At 48.7% G+C, this 18,108-nt stretch overlaps 6 protein-coding genes across 6 annotated transcripts; 4 read left to right on the forward strand and 2 right to left on the reverse strand.

Moving 5' to 3' along the window:
• Positions 1–2,948: 2,948 nt before the first annotated feature.
• On the forward strand, positions 2,949–3,986 carry BKA67DRAFT_541239 (uncharacterized protein; the record flags this gene model as incomplete). Its single annotated transcript, XM_046100898.1, has 1 exon — positions 2,949–3,986. One exon carries the CDS (start codon positions 2,949–2,951, stop codon positions 3,984–3,986), a length of 1,038 nt encoding a protein of 345 aa, XP_045952779.1.
• Positions 3,987–8,468: 4,482 nt separating this feature from the next.
• On the forward strand, positions 8,469–9,854 carry BKA67DRAFT_583708 (uncharacterized protein). Its single transcript, XM_046104097.1, has one exon. It carries the CDS (start codon positions 8,752–8,754, stop codon positions 9,568–9,570), a length of 819 nt encoding a protein of 272 aa, XP_045952780.1. The 5' UTR covers positions 8,469–8,751; the 3' UTR covers positions 9,571–9,854.
• A 124-nt stretch (positions 9,855–9,978) lies between these two features.
• Positions 9,979–11,755, forward strand: BKA67DRAFT_97812 (uncharacterized protein). The gene is made up of 3 exons (XM_046109583.1): positions 9,979–10,074; positions 10,127–11,060; positions 11,110–11,755. Exons 2-3 carry the CDS (start codon positions 10,167–10,169, stop codon positions 11,548–11,550), a joined length of 1,335 nt encoding a protein of 444 aa, XP_045952781.1. The 5' UTR covers positions 9,979–10,074; positions 10,127–10,166; the 3' UTR covers positions 11,551–11,755.
• A 204-nt stretch (positions 11,756–11,959) lies between these two features.
• BKA67DRAFT_595580 (glycoside hydrolase superfamily) lies at positions 11,960–13,144 on the reverse strand (the record flags this gene model as incomplete). The annotated part of the gene is made up of 2 exons (XM_046105180.1): positions 11,960–12,872; positions 12,939–13,144. 2 exons carry the CDS (start codon positions 13,142–13,144, stop codon positions 11,960–11,962), a joined length of 1,119 nt encoding a protein of 372 aa, XP_045952782.1.
• Positions 13,145–14,900: 1,756 nt separating this feature from the next.
• Positions 14,901–16,331, reverse strand: BKA67DRAFT_595581 (uncharacterized protein; the record flags this gene model as incomplete). The annotated part of the gene is made up of 5 exons (XM_046105181.1): positions 14,901–15,207; positions 15,271–15,339; positions 15,414–15,787; positions 15,833–15,865; positions 16,122–16,331. 5 exons carry the CDS (start codon positions 16,329–16,331, stop codon positions 14,901–14,903), a joined length of 993 nt encoding a protein of 330 aa, XP_045952783.1.
• Positions 16,332–17,390: 1,059 nt separating this feature from the next.
• BKA67DRAFT_664117 (EthD domain-containing protein) lies at positions 17,391–18,087 on the forward strand (the record flags this gene model as incomplete). Its single annotated transcript, XM_046108313.1, has 2 exons — positions 17,391–17,672; positions 17,767–18,087. The coding sequence occupies 2 exons, from the start codon at positions 17,391–17,393 to the stop codon at positions 18,085–18,087; spliced, it is 603 nt and encodes a 200-aa protein (XP_045952784.1).
• Positions 18,088–18,108: the final 21 nt, after the last annotated feature.

Genomic DNA, 18,108 nt, shown 5'->3' on the forward strand with positions numbered 1-18,108 from the left:
AACCTTTTGTTGTCCTTAGCCTTCCTGGTCGTAGACTCGTTCTCAAGCGAAAATTGATTCAGAGATTTTGTCACCGTCCCGCAAATCTTTTGGGGTAGACTCTGTAACGGCGTCACAGCCACTCTGGAAGGAATATGCACTATTGGATCATCGGGTCCATTCACCCGTATTGTCATTGCCATGATTACGACCGTCACCATACCAATCTCGCCCAAACTGGCGCCTGTGTTCGCCAAAGTGCTTAGCTTGGCAAAGCCTGTCGCCCGCCACACACTCACTTTAATTGGCGTAATGAATGAGCAGGCCTCTCTCTGATATCCATTGGATGTGGTGATGAGACCAGCTGGGAAATCCAAGGATCGATCATATGTAATTGGAACAAAGTGTTCATGTCTGATTGCTCACTCAGCTGTGGTTCCACGCCACTTGAACTATGTTGTGATGACCTCTCGTAAGTCAGATGCTCGCACGGGATAACTCCCACAAGACAAGAAGCAGATCACTGTCGAAAAGATGCAAAACTGGTTCTGAGGGAAGCGGTGCAGCTGCAAGGACGACTGAGTCCACTTTGCCTTGCAGGGTGGGTGGTGCGTCAAATACGATGCCGTAATGCTGTGTACTGTAGATTAGGAGCCGTTCCCACCTATACCCGTAGTTACTGGTGGCAGCAGATTCTGTCGGGTACAACAAGATGTTCTTGTTCAGAGCAGCACATGACAGAATTCCAGGTGGCCACCGGCGAACGATTCACATTCAAAATAGGAGGGGACGGGTACGGTGGTAACGAGTAGGCGAGACTCAAGCGAGTAACCAAGACAAATATGGTTTAATATGTTTTCGGCTTCAACTTGTATCTTGTCCGTTGCTGGAACGCATGCGTGAACCTCGTTTCCATGAAATTTATGTTACAGAGTATGGGAGGCATGCAGTAGTGCACAGGTACAGGGGACTGTACTGTGTACTGTGACTGGCTGTGCTGGCCAAGTGTGCTGGCTGTACGTACCTCCCTTGGTTAGGTTGCGAACGATGTGGGCGGCTTTTTTTTCCCTCGCTGCTTGGGTCATTCCTCCACTCCCAGTGGCAGGCTTCAGGCTTGCAGATTGGCAGACTACCCGCTAGCGACTCCTCTTTGGTCCGTTCCCAGCGACTTCTGGACTTCGACCTCTCCGCCGGGTTCAGCAGCTGGCCCTGCCGTTGCTTGAACTTTGGACCAGGGGGGTGGCAGCCACTGGGCCCTGGGCACTGAGCAGTGGATGGATGGATGGGACCTTGGGACCTTGGGACCTTGGGACCCATCCGACACGACCATGAGCGTCAACACAACCTCTTTTTCTCCCTCCCCCCCGGCCGTTCTCTTTCCCGCCCAGACATAATCTCTCTTCCCAAACTCCCCCCGTCTCTACTCTCCTCCACCTCGACATCCGCGACTCGCCTTTTGATAATAAAACGACCTCAACATTGGAGATCTGCCAATCACCAGAGGTCGTCGACGTCGGGATTCAGGTTTCTTGTGCTTTTTACTCGATCGAAATCTTACGCCAGCCCAGCCCAGGACAGGACAAAAGCCGAGCAGGACAAAAAGGCAAACGAGACCCAAGGTTCAAACTGCGACTTAGCCAGTTGCTGTGCAGTCTGTGCTGAAGCGAAGCCCCGATTGTGGCCAACCCTCTAGACGACCACGACCACGCCTACGCCTACCACAGCTTCGTCGACCGCTTGAAGATTCATCCATCCATCTGGACTTCACCAGTCGGGTCCAAACTTCGACGACGCTTGCACAGCGATTCTTCGCCCGTTGACCTTTATTCTTCCTGCATTGTTCCTGGTGTTTTGACTTGAGGTGAGTCTACATATTCCTTCTCAGTACAGCCGACCCATCTCCTCCTTGTGTGTGTGTGTGTGTGTGTCTTGGTCTCTCAACAACTCGACAATCCTTAACAACACTATGCAATTTGCAATCGATTCTTTTCTTTTGGGACCATCATCTTCTCAGCTTCATGACACGGTCAAAACCCGCAAAACCTCTCAACCATCCCCCTCTGCCGCGGGTCATGAAAAGGTGCTCACGACGGGCTCTTTTTATCAATTCCCCAGCAAACCACAAGGGCGCTACATTACAACAGCCATTGAAGCTGCATTTTGCGATACCCGACATCGATTCTTTGTCCGTCTCATTCCAACGCCCCCATTATTCATTCTGGCAAAGGTTTGCGCACGGCTGGCAACTTTCCGTTCATTGACTCGCTCAATCGAGTCTCCGTGTATCAGACCAGGACACACAGACATTTACTGCACTTGACCTTTTGTTTCATTCACTTTCTCGACCGTTGAACAATGGTGGCTGACTCGGAGACAACGACGGTAGTGCTTTAGAGATTTCCTCGCCGTTATCACCCTATCACCGAATACCATTTTGCCTCTGCACCGGTAGTCTACATAATAGGGTATTCAGAACACAACTCGAAAGACTTGACTGTCACCTTCGACTTTTTACAGCTACCTATATATTCAAGGCTTAACTGCACTTGAATCCTAGCAACGCTCAAGCGGCCACTCATCCGCCTTTTGCCTGCCACCTCGACGACGACATCGAGTGATTTACACCTACTGTACTGTTTGGCACCTCGATTTCGTGATTCACCACGACTCCACCAACCCTCGTCGACAGCGACATCTTGAACCATATTTGGACTCTGCACAGATTCAACAAACATATGGCTAGAGTTTCGCACTAAGGTTCCTTTAGACCTTTTTTCTTTCTTTTTTTTCCTTTTCCAAGTGTCTTATCCTCTCTTCGACTTTGGGCATTATTCTTCAGTATTCAGTAGTCTCACTCGTGTGACTCCTGTCCTGAAAATCCTCAACAGCTTGAAGCAGTACGCGTCACCTCTTTTCTCCGACAAAGGTCCCATCACGATCTTTGACGGAGACTCTCCAATACCGACAATATGCCAGGCGGAGTATGCGCAGTCCTCGACTACGAGGTTGAGATGATGGCCGAGTACGTTGCCGACATGTCGATGCGTGTCGTTATGCCCAACGCCTCTGTTACTGGTGCTTTCAGGAAGTTTGTGTCCCAAGTTCTCACTTCAACACGCCTTCCCAGCACGACCATCCTCCTGGGTCTTAACTATTTGGCAAAGCGTGTCAACACGCTCCAAGCTGCCGGTGTCTGGAAGACCAACGAGGGGCAGGTTTGGCGAATGCTCACGGTATCACTCTTGCTTGGAAGCAAGTTCCTTGACGACAACACATTCCAAAACCGATCATGGTCCGAGGTCAGTGGCATCGCCGTGCAGGAGCTTAACACTATGGAGAATGAGTGGCTGCGTCACATCGATTGGTCTCTGTATGTCAACCTTGACAAGAGTGGAGACTACAATGCCTGGTTACAGAACTGGAAAGACTGGGAAGCGAACAAAAAGCGCGAGTTGCTGGCCCACAAACAACAACAGGCCGCAGCCGCTCGCGAGAGACTTGCACCTCTTGTCACCACCAATATTCGTACCAACACACAGCATCACCCATTATCTTACGAAGGATGGACTCCTGAGGAGATCTCCGACTATGAGCGTGGACGTCTTGCACGTGCACCTGGCAAGTCGTACCGCTCTCGTGAGAACTCCTGGGCCCAGGCTCAACAGTACCAGAATGGTTGGTCTGCGCCTCTCACCCCTCCCGATTCCGGATATGGTACTCCCGAGTACATGAATTCGGCTGCTTCGCTCAGCACAAGATACAATGATTGGTTCAGCTCAGCGATTCCCAATTCTGGGTACAGAGGTTATCAGACCGCAGCACCCACCCTTCACTCGAACTACAACAGAAATGGTTACCAGCAACAAACGCACTACAATCATTATGGTAGCCAGGGTATATGGGATGCCAACGTAGCTGAATGCAACTGCTCCCAGTGCATGGCGACGTTGCACAAGCCTACCCACTACTTCCAGCACCACGCGTATGGCCAGCCTGTTATGGGTTAATTCTTCCACCCCCCCAAACCTGGTGGCTTGACATCAGCGTTTCTCTTGCTGATGCCTTCCGGCATAATTTCTCCGCCCTGTGCTCGAGATTAGTGCCATTTGGCTCTTCTCTTGCCTTTTCGGCAATTTCATGGACATATGTTTGTTTTTAGATACCCTTGGAGTACCCATGGATAGGCATAAGAACTCAACACCACGTTGTGGAGCTGTTGGCTTGCAACCGTCTGATTCGCCAGATCACACTTGCATCCGGCGCGGTTCAGACACTCGCAGGCTGCCATTCTCCACGGTTGAAATTTCGCCGTCCCCTTGGGAACTCTTTCTTTGTTTTTGTCTTGTTTTGTGTTTTCTCATGATTCTTTCACCTGTTAATTTTTCTAATGGGCGCTCATTCGGCTCGGTACTTGCGAGGTTGCTCGGAGTTTTCATTTCCAATAGAACATGGCTTTCGGTTCGCATTCCTATGTGAAAGGGAGGAAAATTGCGATTACACTGGCGTTCAAAAAGAGGTGACTTCTTACAAAGTTTCCAGTTTCGACTACACATCAGAGGCTTCGAGAGAGCTGGTCGTGGACATGATAGTCACACCCTCGTCGATGTGTCCTTGAAAACTTGTCACTGGGAGAAGCTGTCACCAGAAACTCATTTTCATTTCGACTCACGACTTATAACACGACTTCGCCTCCGGCTTATTGGTGGCCGGTCATGCATTTTGGATGTCGCGCCTTCCTCAGATCAGTTCTTCGGTTCTTCTTGACGATCACGAATCTTCACATTTGGAACATTCGAGGATCTGCCTCATCCTTGATATTTTGGTTTCACGAAATTGGTACAAAAAGTGGCTCTGTCACAAAGCATTGCATTTTATTTTATTTTTCGCATACGGATATGGGTACGGTTTAAAATCAGGCTGTGTTTTTATAACCGCCCGACTCGTCACAGTGTTTGGTTGACTGGAGTCGTCGAGATTGATACAGACTGGAGTCATGGACTCATATCTTTCTTGATGGGTGACACCACTACTTCGTGGGCCCCTGGCGGAGATTAGATTTCCTTTCGGTTTTGCATGCAGTAGAGGGGGGAGGTGATTGGCTGTAAATTGCGTCACTGATTTGATTGCCGGAGGTGGTTTGGCTTTTTATTGTTCCCGGCCAGAAGTTGGTCTTTTCAGTTATCATTCACGACGGACATGACGTGCCCAGGGCAAGGCATAGGATATTGCCGCTCTTTAAAAAGGGAGAGAAGCAAGATACACATAGTAACTCAATGTACAGCAGACCAAAATCAACGAGGCACAGTTGCGAGGAGCAAGACGTCACAGCTGCTTCCTCAGTCAGTTTGTGTTACAGGTTCTAGAGCATGATGGCATACGTTGTCATTATGCTGGCCTTGCTGCTGTGTAAGCAAAACAACATAACATAATAAATAAAAAAGAATAAGCAAGCATTCAACAATTGTGGGCTGTTGTGACTTCTTACATAACTCATGTCAGATACCCCAGTGTCAGACATACACGACATAGTCCGCTCGAGAACTAATATTGTGCCTGGTATTCCTGGCGCCACATGCAAGCTCCAACGGCACCATTACCAGAATATGCGAGCGACCACAACCGCTTTAGTGAGACAAACAGCGACCTAAGCCCACTATGAGGGAGTGCTACTCCAGTATAGGCCAAATTCCGTTGTTGAGGTTGCTGCTCGTCAAGCAATGTTTCCCGCCCTCTCCTCAGAGCTGTAAACGCTCCAGCGTGTGCTGATACTAATTTGTCCTTAGCTGGACATGTCTTATTGATTTTCAATTTCATTTTTTCCTTATTTCCAGGCCATCCCTACTACTAGTGTTCAAATCCAACTCCCAAGATACTCTGTTCAGATCATGGGAGTCTCCTCGAAAACTACCAATACTATCCCTCTTCACCCCATCGACTGAGTCTTTGACCTTGGCGTAACGTGTTGTTTTTCTTTTGGGGGGGTGGGTTTGGGCGTTGAAGTCAAAGGGGAGAAAGGTTTTCCAAAAATAAAAAGATTGAATTTATTTATCAACTTCGTACGCGCTGGTGGAGGGTGTACCTGCTCCCAGCCCAGCGTGGTGTACGACCTCGACGACCACCGCCGGCCGGGCGAGGGGACCGGTGGTTACTTCGATGCCCTCTCTCGATCTGGGAATATACTGGACATAGTGAATCGTACCTTTTCAATGGTATGAGTTGAGCTAGCCTGTTGTCATGCTTTTAATGCGGACCAAATGCATGAATAGAGACTGCAATATACATGCATGTCCTTCGCTACGGTCAGCTTGGAGACTCTGGCCGATATCAATCGGGCTGGCTATCGCTCACCATTCGATAATACAAATTTATTTCCTACAAAATAGTTTTAATGCCGGTGAGAATAATATTTCATGACATTTTTATAGAAGGCAATGCCGCTAGCGGCAATACTCATGGCAGAACTACGAGCAAGCATAGTTAGCCTGCAGCTGTGTGGCTTTGGGTACCGGAAGACTCACCTAAGGTTAGAATCGCTCGTATAAGTCTGCAATGTATGCTCTGAAGACCTTAAGAATGAGGTCATATAGGCCGGCAACGCTCGTAACGGTGTCTATAGACTTGGTGACCGGCTTTTACCAGGGAAATTTAGGTGGCATCCTCATAGAACTCTTGTGATTGAGCCATATTGGTAGAAGGGGGTACTATCATACAATAACGATGGGTAGCGCTGAAGGATATGACTATGTTTTGCTATAAGAAGAACAGCAGGACGAAAAGAAGACCAAGGCTACGCAGCTTCATTTCAACTCTGTAAAACAAACGCCCTATTACATATTTACTCTTTACCAATTAGTCACGTCAGGACTGTGAGATCCGAATAGATAATCAACCCACGATCATTAACAGCAGCATGATCATGAAGTTCCTCTCATTATTTCTCTTGGCACAAGACAAATGAACAGTCTAGGCGATTTGCAGTCTTTATGTCTGCAGCAGTCCTGTCAAGTACATTCGGTGGTCTGCTTGGAGGTGCAATCACCCGAAGGTCTTGAAAAAGCCCATGGTCTTCGACCTGGAGATAAGTCCTAACTTGTTGCTGCAAATACCTTACTCATGTTTCAACAGCCCCAGAGCTCGGAACCTTCTAACATGCTTTTTATTGTTCTTACCACAGCTGGTTTTTTATAGTCGAAGGTGCCGTCGCAATAAGCTGGGCCGTTGACAGAACTAACTATGCCGAGATAGCAAGACCACGCAGGTGAGGCTTTTCGTCCAAACGCCAACTGCTAGTTATAGCGTATACGATCGTTTCGTTGTAGGCTGGGACCTTAGACCGGTCTTAGCGGGAAACCGATACTTTTTTCTCCCCTCCTCGGGTTGATCTGACTCATTGTCATATACTGCGCCTGTGCAGTGCTCGTATTGACCTGGCCATTGAGCTCAGAGTCGAGGATCCTACGATACCCTATTCGAGTGAGACTTCTGTTCCTTTTTCCTTCTTCTCTTCCTTTTTTAAACATACGAACATTAAATGACCATGAATCCAACCATGAAAGCCAAGGTTGTCCAGGCACTAAGAGCATTTTTGACTGAATAAATATGTCCCACCTTTGTAGTTTCATTGTTGACTCGAACATTCCCGATTTGTAATCGAGCAATCTCAATGTTTCGTTCGCGTTGTGTAAGCTTATAGCTATCCGCAGGAAAATCGAGGAGAATGAACATCGCGTAGATGGCGACTGCCTTCGCTGCATGCTTGTTTATTACTTTGAGCAATGCGCCAATGTATATATTGGGAATTGATGTCATCTCCGGCATGTTGGGGTTTGGGTGTAAGCTTTAATATCATGCTATAGTTTGTGCTCTGAAGAAGATTGCGGTCTGGGCCGAATTCATTTGCGCAGCGCTATGCTATGAATTTCGGGAGTAACTTGGGACTGCGCCGGACATCACGAAGATGTACTAGTCTAAGCGAAAGACACAAATTCGGGTGATTTCGAAACACTACAGGGAGCGGAAATAGATACATAGCATAAAACCACAATTACTATTCCATTTCGTTACCACATTTTTTATTGTAAGCTCTTATGCGTTGTTGGGACAATTGCGGGCATATACATAGTGATTTCCGAGTACTAGTTAGGTATACGATGCGTTTAGCTCTATTCAACACTCTATGTTGTCTTGTCTCAGAAATTCACCTACTTGGTGGTCGGTAGACAGCAGAGAACTCCGTGCGCTATCAATCACACCCCAACAGATTCATGAAGGCCGTGCTCTTCCAATATATGCGGAAAAGACGTGCGAATCTACAGCCATCTAGGGGATTGCGACGGTGATATTACCCGATCGTTGCTCGATGTGGCCCGATTCCCGGAAAGGACGAATAGGAGCAAGCCAAGGGATAGAGTGAGCCTATCATCTGCTGCAGTTATCCACAAAGGCATGGTCTCGATCAGACTATTCCATTTATCACCAATGGCCAGACAAGTCCATGCCAAATGCCCCACCTCGATAACCCCGCGGGGTAATTTACGAACGGTGGAGATTTACACATGTGATGTGCCTCGATGCGAGACGTCTCAGCCCATAGCAACGAGAGATTATGTTGTGATCAAGAAGTGGCGGGAAATAGATAAGGAATCAGGTACCCGGGTTGTCCCATAAAATGGCATCCGCCTCCTTGTCGTCTGTGTCGTGGGGATAGTGCTCAAGGACCAGCCCTATACATCCATCATTCCCTAACTTTTGCCATTTCTGACGAGTGCGATCATGGACTATCTCACCTTCTTACCAACCGAGCTTCTGCATAGCATCTGCACGTTCCATGGCAACACACGACTCAGGGGTTCTTGGCTTCTGAATCTAAAGGATCTGACGTTCTTGATGCGCACACACAAACGGCTGTACGATATTGTTCTACCAATACTCTATAAATACAACCGTGACATAGATGGATCAACGGCGGTGCTCTGGGCAGCACAGAATGGACGCATCGACACTTTGGAAAGAGCTTTAGAGTTCGGCTTGAATCTCGAGGTGAAGCGACCGTTACGAGCCGATGTGCGGCGGGGCATGGGGCTTTGGCGGACTAGCATCCATCACGCCATCGAACATGGCCATATCGATGCAGTGGCATGGCTCGTGAACCATGGCGCCCAGGTAGTGGGATTCACAGGGAGCAAGGTTTTCAGGGCCGGCGTCCGAGGTTCCTCGGCTTTCCATACATCACTGGAGTTAGGCCGACCTGAGATTGCACTCCTACTTATCGAAAAAGGTGCGGCCCCGTCTGTCTCCTCATCTAATCACAATGAGCTATTGCCACTCGTGGCAGCCCGCGAGATGTCGATAGCAAGGAGCGCCGTCCAGGCTTTGGGCAACCTGGATCCACTGGCGTCACCAGACGTTGTAGAGTGGAATTGTCGACTGCTTATTGAAAGACTTACGGTTGACTTTAAGGGGCAGACTACTTGTCGACAGGAGGTGCGCAGCGGAATCGTAGAAGGAATGGACCTGCCGAATGAAGCAACAGTGATTCAGCAAAAGCCTCTGGTTCCTATCAGAATCAGAGGAGACGTAGTAATGGTGTAATGACATGTACTAGCCAACTATAAGTTACAATCAAGTGATCGCGTCGCTCCTTCGTTCCATATGATCGTGCCTCATTCGTGGGGCCGGTTTTTGCCATGGCATGCCGCCAATCTTTGCTGTGCTTGCCATGAGACCTCGGTCTGCGACAGGCGCTCTGAGTAAATCTAAGTTGCCTCGAAAAGCAGCAGTAGAACTCATGAATGCACATCGACTGTACTCTTAAATGGTGCATTTTTAGCTAGCCTTGATTCATGCAGTGTTGCTTCTGAATTTACCGATGTAATAAAAGCAGGTTGACATTGGGTCACAACAGGAACGAGCCCACGGAATGCAGGGTGGAGCAATACCGAAGTGTCACGTGTGAGTCACGTGCATTCAGCGCCAATTTTACTCATTTCCACGGGTCATGCCATATGCAATCCGGAATTGATTATCAGCACAAAATTGCGAAGCCAAACCGTTGACTTACTCTCAGTCTATAGTTTAGAATTTCCATAATTTGAAGTAAGTGCTGATGTGGCTTAATTCTCGTGCCCCTATACTAATTCCGTGACAGCCACCTTAGTCAATGTTAACAACCCGCACTTACGGGCAACATGGACGAACCTACAGTAGGCACAAGTCAAGACATGCCTGCAGCTCCTGCTGCGGCAACTATCCCAGCAGGAATATCGTGGAGCCCACAAGCTCGACCTCATTACACACCTCAGTTCTCCGCAACGACGCAAATGATCTTGAAGCGTATCAAGGGAGAGCCCAGTAGTCAACCCAAGAATCTGAGCTCTGTGATATCATCCGCCTCAGCAGCCGGAACCATAAACCAATCCTCGTATGAGGATGCTAAGCGGCGCCTGGTAATGACCATGAACACACAGATCTCACTTCCCATGCCGTCTCCAGCACAAGCACCCGTACAACGGCCCTCACCAGCAGTCGTACTCCCTAAGATAGAACCGAATCAATCGCCAGTAATAATGCCTCCACCAAGAGGACGAGGAAGGCCTCCGAAGTTGGACAAGAAAGGCAAGCCACCACGTGGGACGAAGCGGAAGCGCGTTGGAAAGGATGAAGACGATGGTTCATCGGCTCTCAGTGATCCTCCGGATAGTGGAGAGGACGATGAGTATGCGAACCCTACCATGACAAAGTCCGGCCGCCAAGTATCCAAACCCACTCAGTTTAACCCTGTTACGGCACCAGGTACAAACAAGCGCAAGCAATACGGCAAGCGGACTGAGGAGCAGGCACTCTGCAAAGTGTGCACTCGTGGTCTAAGCACACCAAAAAATCCAGTTGTATTTTGTAATGGATGCAACAACTGTTGGCATCAGATGTGCCATGAACCCTGTATTGATGATGAGTTCATCAAGGACGAATCACAGGAATGGTTTTGTCGAGGCTGCGTGGCCAAGAAAGAAAGGTCAATCGCCAAAAAGAAGGCTATTGACTGGCACAAGGGTGTAAGCTGGTCAAATAAATCTGCAGAACAGGTATGTTATACTTAAGACGCGCTAAACTCCCATTCTGACACACCACAAGAAACGTTCATACCTCACTGGTCTTTCTAAAGATCAGCTAGTCAACACTATTATGTACACTCTTGAGTTACACCCTGATCTCGCATTGTTCCCCGAGGGCAACGGAGCCAAGCGAGGACGCCCTCCTGCCGGGTCCCACGTTTCGTCGTTGCCTGCAAGTCCTACTCCTCTTAATTTTGCACAATCCATCTCGACACCACCGATGAACGGTATACAGAGCAACGAGGGAAGTGGACGAAACGCTCGCGCAAATTCCGAAGACGTCCCTCCATCTTGGCCCAGGCAGGGGTCAGGTGCCTTGGTTAAGATGAGAATGAACGAAGACGATTTCGATGATAGGAACGACTCTGCTTCTTTCAGTGTCATTACTTACGATGCCAAATCGGGTAACAAATTGGTCGAGAACGGAATCCCAGTCTTGGGTCAGAACATATCAGCCTAGGGAGCGAGCAACTTCATAGAGGTTGAGATGAAGGTTGATACAGAAAAAGCCGACGAGTACACGGTATTCCAGGAACTTATCAAAAGAAGTGCATCGCTCTCTGGTCAACTCAGGTCGGGAAAACAACGGGACAACTGAAACTCGGTGACGTTAGATGGAAGCAGGCGTTTAAGTAAGCCTCAAGTCACTTACAATTTTCACCGGAAGATTCCATTCACATAACACACCAACACACAATATCATAGCGAGTCACGGGCGTTGAATCACAACATAATTGCTTGAGCATTGTGTGATTATGAATACATATATACAAGTGAGTTTGAACGCCTCTATATGCTAATTCCTATGGTATGATGCGCCGTCTTGAACCAAAAATAACCCAAATATGCCAAGCTTTTATGTGAGCTGTTTAGCAGGAGAGGTCGTAGAGGGGCTCAAGGGTAGAGAGATCACCAGCACCGTAGACACCGAAGTCGGGGTTGGCATCGCCGTACTGGGACTCCTGCAGATCGTACCACCAAACGTTGATGTTGGAGTCGATCAAAGAGCAAGCAATGGATTGCCAGTACTTGCGAGCGTTCTCCACGGAAGCGATAGCCTCGTTCTCGTCATCACCAACAGTAGGCCAGCCAGTCTCAGTAACGTAGACGGGCTTGCCGTTGGCGAGAGCAACAGTCTTGTTGTATCCAGAGTAGAAACGCTCGCTGGCGTTGTCAATGCTGTTGGGGAGGGCCTTCTCCCAGAAGGGGTAGCCGTCAAAGCCAATGAAGTCAAGAGAGTCGATGACCTTGGTGTTGGTGGCGTTCTCGAATGAGTCGTAGGTGTCGACGTGGCCGACAGGGACGGCGGACAGGCCGGTATCGGCAATGGCGCTGCGGACCTTGGAGATGCTGTCCAACAAGTAGTCGGCGGTGGTGCCAACCTGGTTGTTGGCGTCACGGTACAAGTCCTCGCTACCGACGGAGATACCAACGACAAGGTCAGTGAAGGCGGTGCCGTAGGTGCCGATGGCGGACTCGAGGGCGGCCAACTCGTTGGTGAGGGCCTGGGTGCCACCGGAGATCCAGAGACCGAGCAAGAGGGTGGTCTTGGTGGCAATGGCAGCGGGGATGGCCTGGATGGGGTCACTAGCAGTACCCCACTGGATCATGGTGTACAGACGAGCGCTGTTGAAGCCCGAGGTGGTGGGCAGGTTTTGTTGGCGGCTGAACTCGGCCTCGAAGTCGGCCTGAGTCTTGGCCTGCTGGTTGAGGAAGAAAGCACCATAGTTGAAACCCTTGATACCGGATTGGGCAGCAGTAGCAGTGCTTGCGGACTTGACGCTGCCTGCGGAAGATGTGGCGGCAGCAGCAGAAGAAGAAGAAGCGACAGCAGAGCTGGCGGCGGACTTGGTAGCGGCAGCGGCAGCGGTAGCGGCAGCAGCAGAAGAAACACTGCTGTAGGCGGAAGAACCGGCGGAACCAGAAGAGCCTCCAACAGGGTATCCGGAAGCAGCAGCAGCGGATTCAGATGAAGCAGCGTCAGAAGGACGGCCGCCGCAGCTGGCGTTGGCGGCAACGGCAGCGAGGCCGGTAAGAGCGAGAGACAAACGCATTTTGTATGAATAGAATTAAAATATAATACTGTTGTAGCGAGTGACAGTAAGACCGGAAAGAAATACTAGGAGAGTAGATATGGTTAGGAAAAGACTGTTTTGAATCTAGAGAGATCCTTTGATGATGTAGAAGAGCAGAAACAAACAGAATAACAAGATCGATACGAGGAAAAGTATCCCGTCTTGAAGAATGATCCGCAGTTCTAGACTCTCGCGCAAAGACGATGCGGGTCAGGGATCAAAGCCTGCTTCCATGGTTTCCTGAGTCCCAATCGATCCAACAGAGTCCATAAAACAGGGGGCTATAGCCAGGGTCAAGCGGTGCCTCGATTCGCTCTTCTGGAAACGAAGCGTCGTTAGCCCTGGCTAGGAGAGCGTCTACGGCTCCACTGCCGGCGCTATAACCACACGAGGTCTCCTCCCCAAACGCCTCGTATTTGGGGGAGAATGCCGGCCCGCTGGCGGCTCAGCCTCGGTGGGACCGCCCAAAATCTCAACTAATGACGTGGACAGTTAGCATCCGTGGACTCTTCCCCAGAAGCAATTTCATGCTGCTCGTTCAAAAGATTAATGATGCCCACGCGGGACATTAAAGGCTGGTCAAGGGTCAGTTCACAGCCTGCCAACGCCCAATTTGCTTGACTTCCAAAATAGCATCGATAGTTTGTTGGTTGGAAATCGCAATCACGAAGAGCTCGGCCGTCTCCTGAGTTACTCAAGGCATCATTCAGGGGCAAACCGGCTCGATCGGAGTCAAATCTGGCCCGAGTTCTCTTTAGTCAGGTACCAACAGCGCACTGCTGCAGCACGACAACACGAATGGTTTAGTCCTTGAGACTTTCATTTTTGCGCGAGTTTCTCTGAGTGGGAAGGGGGGAGGGTTTTTTGTTCAGCCCCATAGTGACGGATTGGCCGCTCAAGGCATTTCTTGCAGTGATGTCAGCTCTTGCGCAGTTTTTACGCGTTGATCAGCATTGTGTTGTCTCACTACGGACAATTCGTCCGATGGTTAGTTATTGTGCGGAACACAATTAGGTGCTGACGAGCCCTCAAGATCGTGGAGGGCACGTCGGAACTCGGCGTTCCGATCACCAAATTTTCATCAACAGAGTCATGCTAGCCACACTCCAGTTGTTGGCTTTTGTTCATTTAGAACAAAACTTGTGAAATCTTTGTCGCCACTGCATCGACACATGAATATGAAGTCGCATGTCGGCTGGACCAAAGCGAGGAATGGTCTATATTTGGACCAGCGGTTCTGCAACCATTTAAAGCACGTGGGTTCCGGCCGTTGATTTGAGGCTCTCATCAGATCCGCCCAGCTAAAAACGCCATCCGATCTGCAGCGGCTGGCGTTTTTAGCCCGACAAACACGAGCTGAATCAACGGCTTTCGTTCAGAAAAAAAGCTCAGCTCATGCCACTCCGAGTTTTGATAATACGAAAGAGTCGCTTCTCGTTTTCTGCATGGCGACTTACGATTATCGGACGATTTTGCCCTATTTGGGAGGATTTTTTGAACAACAAACCCCGCCCAAGCTATTGACACTGCTTCATAAAACGAAACATTTGCTGGTCTGACTACATATGTGTGCCCATACTACCCCATTTGTATTGCTGCCTTTCTCCCTCAAGCATATGTCGAACTTGGTAGCTTTTGGAATTCTTCACTGCATTCGTAAAAGTCCACTGAAAATTGACTATAGCCACCACCACGAAGTTTCATATGCGCTATTTGTCCTCTATCTATATAAAAATTACTTGGTAGTGGCTGTTGCTTTCGTGGTTGTCCTCTCGCTTTCGCTCTTGTTCTCTCTCATCCTGTTAAGGATACTCATCTCCATCTCATCAAATTTCTCATATTGATTTCGCGAGGGGTGGCCAAATTTCCTCTGGCTGGCGTCATGCGCACTGGGTAAAGCCTTGGAGTTGTCGCCAGAGCTGCCAATCAATTTAGGGCCAAAGTGCTTGAAGAACTTCCGCAGCGTGGGCATGGATCCGCAAATGATAAAAAGGATAACCTCAAGAAACCAGTGGAGAAAATCTGATGTCAGCGATAACAAGCTCTCATGTCGTTGTAGCTCCCAGAGAAATTACTTGCGCCCAAATGTTCGCAGGTGCTGCTACCAGGGAATATCATTGGTCGGGAGTAGGGACGGCAAATAGCTTAGGCGGAGGGTGGAGGTTGTGACTGTTCTGTCGAGTCGCGCGTCAGAAAGATGACACGACGGACGTGCGTGTACGTCGTCAGCATCGAGGGATTTACTTACATGGATGCAATACCAAACAAGGTGATGGCTCCGATCTTCTGCACTATGCCCATTTTCAAGTTGATAACTGTTCGTATGGGTATCAGGAATAGTATGATATCGGAAACAATGTTTGATACTGCGATGGCCATGTACAGAACACTTGCATTGAGGCAAGTACCCTTTGTGTATAGATCCCACATAGCTCTTGTTGGACTACATCCAAAAAGCAGCATACAGGTAATGGCAATGGTATAACAAACCACCATACTGAAGGTAGCCCAGATTGACCATTTGAACCATTTATGCGGCGAAATATTGAGGTAGAAGGCTAACAATGACATCTTGGTGAAACCATTGCACAAGATGAAGCAAGGAGCCGAAACGTACGAACTCTTGAAATGTCAAGTTGGATTATGCAGTGAGTCTGTGACTACTACCAGCATGTGGTTTTCGTAAACGGTTATTGGCATCTCCCAGGGCGTGGTGGCACAATCCCTCGATGGTAATGGACCCTTTGGTATAATTAGGTTAGTATTGCGATATGTTAATCTGGTTGTATCGTTCTTACATGTCTGTGTTGATTGCAACCCGATCGAAAAAATCTGCTAGGTTAGCGATATAGGAACAGAACATATACACATCATAACCAACCCAAGCCAAACACATAAACGCTGTATTCAACATTAGCGAGATGTTTTTGCTTATGCATATCGTTGGATGCTGAACCCTACCATCGTCAATTCTGAGACCCGTTGATAGATGCATTTTCGTGTACAGTCTTTGAAATAGCGCGGTGAAGGCAAGTGAGCCCATGAGTCCGAAAATCAAGTAGTGTGCAACTGCATGTTGCTGTCTTGGGTGCAGGAAATTCACCTTGTAGCCGGCTGGAGGTCCAATGACTGTTGTGACGCCATTGGTTATAGGAAATTCGGCCATATTGTCTGAGGAGTATACAGCATGAAACGGGTTTTTACAATGAATGTTTGTCACACGGGTTTTCTTGTCTTACGCGAAAAAGGGACTTCCCAGTGTTGTGTTCAAGGCGGGCAAGCTGATACACGTTCCCAAGTCATTGGAAAGCATATAATGCCGAGGCATTGAAGTGAGTTGGTCCCGAGTCTCTTGCCAGTGGCCTAAAAACTGAGACAATCGTTTTAATATCCTTGCTTTGTAATTATCTCGTCTTTAGCGATATATTGGCACACTTCCTGCAAAATTATTACTAACAGCGTTGCCTGATCAAGATCGCATCACCACATCACAGCGGGCGGGGATATTGAAACGGCGAGACTTGTGCTGAAAATTGTAGCTAAACTCATTTATCCGCAGGGAGATGAAAATTTCTATCCCAGAAGTATATGCTGATTTGTTGAAATTGGGCCTCTGGCCCGGAACATCGGTTTCCGCCAAATAAGGTCCCTGTTCTTGGCACTATCGGTATAATACTGAAGTCAATCATCGCTTCAGGATCGACCCGAAAACTCGGCACCAGATATTAGGTGCACCATGTAGCAAACGAAATTGTGTCTGTGATTCGTTTCGCTATCACCTTGATCATGCGCAGTTCAGGGTTGCTTGTGAAGGAGTTATTCAACATGGCATTAAGAGCTCGGAGAACCAGAGAAGATCTCATCTAAAGCCATCACTTTGCTGCGCAACGTCGGTCAAAACATAGTTAGGAATGGTTGTGTTCATTCCGAATGTCCCGGTTTTCAGTGTGTGCATCCTAGCCGCGGGCCGACATATCGGTGAGTTGAGAACGGCTTCCAAGACACCAAAAAAAAAACCCCCGATGGCGCCCCGGTCAAGACCGTTGTTCATTTGACCGCCGCATGGTACCCTTGTGCTGGGGCGTGTTACATTTTGAGTGATTTCTGTGGGAACACCCCCGTCTATCACATATCTATATAAATATCGATAAATCTCTCAAGTGCTTTTATTTGCAGGTCTCATGTCGTATCTCACCATATACCAACAGCAAACGAAACCATTAATATGGCCGGTCGCTCGGTAGTCTTGGCAGTTGCATGCGCCTTGCTTGCTTTCGGCACTCACTGCGCTGCGTACGTGGCTTCATCTCTCTACCCTCGGTCGTTACGTACCCCAGCTGCGAACTGCACGTCCCCTGAATCCGAGACGGGACACTTACAAATGATCACTTATGTCAAGCGCAAGTCTTCTTTCACGCGGGAAGAGTTCTGTGACTACTGGGAGACACAACACGCGCCAAAAGTAGCACCACTGGCGGAAGCCTTCAATGTTCGACGGTATCAGCAGGTTTGTTACTCCTTTCAGACAATACACCGATATTTCTGCCTCCAAAGCGTGAAATTTTATATCGCGATGACCTTTCAGCTGACTCTCGCTTAAGGTTCAAGTAGGCGGCCAGATTCTGCCCACACTCAATGGTGCGGAACCGGCCTCCTCGGAACTTGTTGAGTTCGACGGCATCGCCATGTTTCTCTCGCCATCGAGCGATACACTAGTGCAGATGCTAGCACACCCATATTACCTCGAGGTGGTAGCGGTTGATGAGGCTGTCTTTATTGATAAGGAAGCCTACAATAGTAGCATGGTAGCCACTTTTTCAGGGAGACATGTTGATGTTGTAGAGAATGATGCCGATGTTTGGGTGGGCAATGAGACAGTCAGAGAAAAGTATAGGGAATTGTTCGCTGACTATGATACTTGAGGCTATTTGGAAAGTCCGGAC

The sequence above is a fragment of the Truncatella angustata genome (assembly GCF_020726525.1).
Source record: "Truncatella angustata strain MPI-SDFR-AT-0073 chromosome Unknown BKA67scaffold_10, whole genome shotgun sequence".
NCBI classification, from domain to species: Eukaryota; Fungi; Ascomycota; class Sordariomycetes; order Amphisphaeriales; family Sporocadaceae; genus Truncatella; species Truncatella angustata.

What these genes read in the sequence shown, in the direction of transcription:
- BKA67DRAFT_583708 (XM_046104097.1), top strand. Translation starts at nt 8,752, where the DNA reads ATGGACTATCTCACCTTCTTACCAACCGAGCTTCTGCATAGCATCTGC.
- BKA67DRAFT_97812 (XM_046109583.1), top strand. Translation starts at nt 10,167, where the DNA reads ATGGACGAACCTACAGTAGGCACAAGTCAAGACATGCCTGCAGCTCCT. An exon ending in CAAATAAATCTGCAGAACAG is followed by an intron (nt 11,061 to 11,109) that starts GTATGTTATACT and finishes ACACACCACAAG; the next exon opens with AAACGTTCATACCTCACTGG.